Raw genomic sequence first — 5,406 nt, 5'->3', positions numbered from 1 at the left:
GAACCGCTGGGAAGTTTAGCTAGGACTGGGCTTGGATTGCAGTTCTCGGTAGCAAGAACATGAAAGGAAAGTCTGACCTAGCACTGGCAGTGAAAAGGGTGGTGGGAGGGTGGTGAAGATTTAATCAGAGCGTTGCAATAGCCTCCCTGTGCAAATGGGTTAAACTGGCTCAGGTTACCCACTTCAGCATTGCTCTCGAAGGGCTGGTTTCTTCAGACATTAGTAGCAAACAGCAGCTTTGTTCCTTTCTGAAGCAAAATTGAGTGCTAGATCTTGGTATTTTGGTAGCGCTGGGGATAAGATCAAGGAGATAGAGCAGGTTCTGTGGCCCACAGAGCAGCACCAGAAGGAATGCCCCACTGATAACCAGCGAGAGAAAATACAGTTCCTGCTTACCGAATCTCAGCTCTTTGCCTGCTGTGATATTTATCTGTGCCCAGGAGAAGGTGTAAATGCCACGTACGTCACCCAGGCTGCCTGGTTGGAAGGAGGCAGCCCAGAGGGCGTTGCCTCGTCCACAGTAACCCAGCCCGAGTCTGGTCTGACCGTTGCTCTGGGGGTTTTGGGCAGGCTGGTGTCACACGCAGCTCTTGGTTCAAGCCAAAGCCTCCTCCCTGGTTAGCCAGTTTGCTGGGTGAGCTGGGCAACCTGCTCCTCAGCAAGGGGCAACGGTGGAGCTGTCAAGAGACCACGCAGCTCTCGCGGACTGGTGCTGCTCGCGTAGCACTTGAACAAAGGCTGCTGAAACCAGCCCTCCGCCAGGGAGAGGAATTAATTGCTCTATTCATTCTTCCCAGGGAGCTTGTGTCGCTGTGCTGGTGGAGAATCGGGATGAATTATTTACAGCGGGTTTTCCTACCGTAGTACAGAGCTGGAACAGCAGCATAGGGCTGGGGGCACGGTGATGCTTGACGCTGGGTGTCACCCACCATGGAAGGGACAGCAGTGAGGGGCTGCTGGGCCGTGGTGGACGTAAACCCGGGTGAGTGGCATGCAGCATCCTGTGCCTTCCACACGTACCGCAGTCTTCGTAAATGAAAGAGCTGCCAGGGAGGAGGAGGAGGAGGACCAACACAACACCAGTGCATGTTGCCATGGGAACACTGGTCAATTGATGCGCCATCAATCGCAATACAAATTGTTTTCTGTGTTAGCAGCTTTTTTTTTTTTCCGTTGCTACCATCAGGTGGTGTCGTGGTTTGTCACGCTGCATCTCCCCTAGATGCTTGGGAGAATAACAGAACCTTCAAAGAAACGGAGCTGTGTAGGCTGAGCTTGGTGAATGAGGCTGGAGGCAGCTGGTGAGGCTCTGGCTCCTGTGGAGCTGCAGGAGGAGGGACAGAGGCAGCTCGTGGCCATCCAAGGAGTGGGCTGGAAGCAGAGCTGTGCTGTTCTGGGGTGTTGGGAAGACTCTCCCTGTTGTTGCTGCCTGGGGAAAAGTCAGAGTTTCTCTTTTTGCCTGCTGGGATTGAGCCTGGAAGCGGCTGTTTAACGCAGCGATGTGTCTGGTCAGGTGAAGAGGGGGCACATGTTGGCTGTCCGGATCCTGCTGTGGCTAATCCTTGGCACATCATTTCCACAGCCTCTTCCTAGTCAACCTTGAATTCAGAGATGTTCTTTCTTTCCCCCACAGCCAGCCAGGCAGGTTGGGTCACCGCAGCTGGAGGCTTGTTCATGATACTTATCATTTCAGCTCTAGGAATAAAACATAAATGGTGACAATTTTCATTTCCCCTAGGATTTGCTCTATAAAACCCCTGTGTTTCTAGTGAGGGGTTAATTTGAAGCGTAGTGTTGCTTCATATATGACGCTGAGCTTTCCAAGCCCACTACTACGGTTTGAAATCGCAGCGTGTTGTAACACAGCCGGGCAGGTGAAGCTCTTTTGTTGCCAGGGGTAGATCTTTGGCTGTGCGGTAGTGGCAGAGTAAAGATGTTTAGTGGGATCTTCCCTAGAAAGATGTGTAGGAGTCAACGTGGGTCAAGTTTGTCCCTACCAAACCCTCAGGCCATCTGTATCCTGCCTCTCCTCCGAAACCAGCTCCACGTGTCAGAGCAGCCGTCGATGCACGCAGAGGCCCCGCAGTCGTGTGTCCCGGCCCTGCGCTCGGCGCAGAGATGTTGTTGCTTTGGCGATTCCGTCGTCCCCTGGCAGGATGAAGTCGCTCAGACTCCCACGGGATATGAATCATTGTGGTATGACACATTCAGCGGTTCTCACGCTGCTGCCTCTGAGGAGAGGCAATACAACTGGAGCTACGCAAGCTCTAAATATAAAGCCTTAAATAGGAGTTATTCTCCTCTGACCACTCACAAAAAAACCCTCGGCCATACTGGTGTCGCAGAACTGGAAAGTGCTTCTGCAGTTGCCCAGATCAGCCCCTGCCAGTGGAAACAACGAGCTGGTTGAACCTGGCTGCCCTCTCTTGCATATTCAGTTGGTTTTACTCCAGTTTCGCCTTACTCCAGAGGCTGAGCGTTGCTCACTGCTGTTTAATAAATGAAATTTTGTGGAGATCAACAAGGTTTTGCTTCTTGAGATCGCTACACATGGAAGCCCCTGTTGTTCTGCTTTTTTAGAGTCATGCAGTTGACAGAAGTGTCCCAGACAACCGCAGCTTTCCTCCGGGCCACGTAGCATCCACCCATTTGCCTGTCCTAAGGAGCTGGGGGATGTCTTTAGCTGCAGGTGCCTGCAAAGAGCAGCGTGAGCCTGTCCTAGGAGCCTGAGCTGACAGAAACAGCAAGCTGTTAGCTGGGCTCACCGGGCAAGACAAATCTGGTTTGTGTGAAGTGATGGTGAGAACTGCCAGCAGTTACTGAGGAGAAAATTCAATATTGGGAGCAGTATCAGAGGTATCGGCCTCAGGTAACCCAATTAGCAGTCAATTTCAGGCCCTGCAGTTCAAACCACAGGACTGGAGAGAGCAGGAATTTGTCTGGTGTGCAGGCTGCTGCGTGGAGAGCGACCAGAAACGCTGAGATGGGAGAAGGGAGCTGGTGGGCTCCAGGGGTAAAAGCATTTGTCACTCAGTACAGCCCAGCGGCTTCAAGCAGAGCAGCTCGGGCAGCGCCAGCCTCCCGTGCCACCTCTGGGCAGCCTGAGCTGAGAGGATCACTGCACTGTCGCTTGATAACTTTGTCTTTTACTAACTGATGCGGTGTCTTCCTCCTCCAGTTACGCAGTTATTGCCTACGGTTGTGCCAGCTGCCCCAAGCTGACCTGCGAGAGGGACGGCTGCCAGACGGAGTTCTGCTATCACTGCAAGCAGATATGGCACCCCAACCAAACCTGCGACATGGCCCGCCAGCAAAGGGCACAGACCCTGCGAGTACGGACCAAGCACACGTCGGGCCTCAGTTACGGACAGGAGTCTGGCCCGGGTATGCGTTCACACCTCTTTGGTCGCTCCCTGGGTGCTGGGTTCCTCTGAGAACACAAAGCAGAGCAGTAGGCGACGATGTGATTTGGGTCTTTCCGCCTCACTGCAGCTCATCCACCCCACCTGGGCTTGTGGTGGTTCTGATCTCGGGTGTTCTTCTTCTTGCTGATGTAAACCCTGCACAATTACACGCTTTTTCCCCCTTGCAGCTCCAGATTTGCCTGCTGTGGTAGTAAAACGTAGCATTCACATCCTGCTGGTGTTGGTCATGTCAGGTACAGAAAAAACACCAACCCGCAGACTCCTGCGCTGCCTGGAAGGAGCTGCTGTCTGTGGTTAAAAATAACCGTATTGGCTCTGGAAGTGGGCAGTGAGGCCATCTCAAAGTCCCACCCTAGCCCCAAAGAAAACACCCCGCTTTTCCTTCTCTGTCTGGAGTCAAAATGATGAAATGCTTAGAGTGGAGCTGCCGTGGGTGGTGCAGAGGCAGCTTAGTGGTGTGTCGAGGTTCAACATGCCCCAGTTAGAGGGGCCTGATAATGGACGGCTTCTCCCACGGCCTGTGGTACAGACCAGGGAGCAAAACATAGTTTCTGAGGGTTCTTTCATCCTTTTAAAGGAGATTCCTGGCAGGAATTGCTCAGCACTTAGCCACTGAAAGGGAGGTTCTTGAGACAGCAGTTTCTCCCCGCCCTGTTCTCACTGGATTTGATGTAGTGATTAATAAGGTGTGAGCTGGCCTCAGCAGCTGGGTTTCGTATCGTGGAGGGGTGCAGAGCCACCAGCAAAGCCCTGAACCACTGCACAGCTGTTGCGTGACCGTGACTGGATGACATTTGAGTTAAGGAATTGACAAAGGACCCTTGTCCTGCTCTGCCAGCAGCAGACTGGGGACTGGACCAGGCTCCCGTGTGCGGCTGCAGACCCCACTCCCCTTCGGGCTGCTCTCGAAGGCCAGGTTCACAGTGTCTCCCAATTGTTCTGTCATTCTTGGCCCATGAGTCACCTTGGTGGAGCAATTTAGTAATGTTCCGTTCTTACGCTGTTGCCTTGGCTGGCACAGGGCAGGTGTGACTTGTTCTCACTGTTTAAGCGTGTTCTGAAACACGTTCCTGTTGTGCTTTAACTCCACTCCAAAACCAGCATAATCCCCTTCAGGGACAGAATAAGCTTTTAAAGTGACTGTTGCTCCCAGTCCCTGCTGTCCAGGCAAATGGCTGTGGTGGGATCTGCCTTATCAATGTTGTCTTCTCGCTCTGAAGATAAAGTCGCAGCCATCCCCCCTTGATCTTTGATCAGGGTTCCAATCCACGAGATCCCCCTTGTTGACTTTTTGTACTCGCAGCGCAGAGTCCAACTCAGTCCCCCGCTTCCTCCCCGCAGCCGATGACATCAAGCCCTGTCCGCGCTGCAGCGCTTACATCATCAAGATGAATGACGGGAGCTGTAACCACATGACGTGCGCAGTGTGCGGCTGCGAGTTCTGCTGGCTCTGCATGAAGGAGATCTCAGACCTGCATTACCTCAGGTGAGGGGGGGAGCAGCACGCCCCTGTCCCTGCCGAGGGGAGGCGGTTTGGAGGAGCTCGCTTTGTGGCTTGGCCTTGCATCCTCCTGCCTCTCCAGTCAGTCAGTCAAATTTCTCATTTCTGACCCGAAGAGCTGAACTTTCTCCCCACACCAAGAGAAGCTCCTCCTGAAGTGCATTTGAGAGCTCTTGCCTGGCTGTTAAACATAGCCCCCACAGTGTGATAATCATCTTGATGGGGGTAAAGAGGAAGACCTTTTGTTGTCTATCTGCTCCCTAAGTTTTGGGTTTTGTTCGTGTGGAAGATAATCTTGGGGTTCTCAGGAACACGTAGGAATCGCTGTGTAATTTACCCAATGTAATTTTTCTTTCCCTCCATTAAGCCCCTCTGGCTGTACATTCTGGGGCAAAAAGCCATGGAGTCGTAAAAAGAAGATTCTCTGGCAGCTGGGAACATTGATCGGTGCTCCCGTAGGCATTTCCCTCATCGCCGGCA

At 52.9% G+C, this 5,406-nt stretch overlaps 1 protein-coding gene across 1 annotated transcript in view; it reads left to right on the top strand.

Moving 5' to 3' along the window:
* Nucleotides 1–5,406, top strand: part of RNF19B (ring finger protein 19B) — a gene marked incomplete at its 5' end in the record, with an annotated part of 10,746 nt that overhangs the window by 1,264 nt on the left and 4,076 nt on the right. The window contains 3 exons of the mRNA XM_010137680.1: nucleotides 3,179–3,384; nucleotides 4,767–4,911; nucleotides 5,294–5,404. Coding sequence (XP_010135982.1) covers nucleotides 3,179–3,384; nucleotides 4,767–4,911; nucleotides 5,294–5,404 — 462 coding nt within the window. The remainder of the gene's footprint in view (nucleotides 1–3,178; nucleotides 3,385–4,766; nucleotides 4,912–5,293; nucleotides 5,405–5,406) is intronic.

Source organism: Buceros rhinoceros, unplaced genomic scaffold, assembly GCF_000710305.1.
Source record: "Buceros rhinoceros silvestris isolate BGI_N320 unplaced genomic scaffold, ASM71030v1 scaffold22666, whole genome shotgun sequence".
NCBI classification, from domain to species: domain Eukaryota; kingdom Metazoa; phylum Chordata; class Aves; order Bucerotiformes; family Bucerotidae; genus Buceros; species Buceros rhinoceros.
This window is presented reverse-complemented; position numbering and strand designations above follow the sequence as displayed.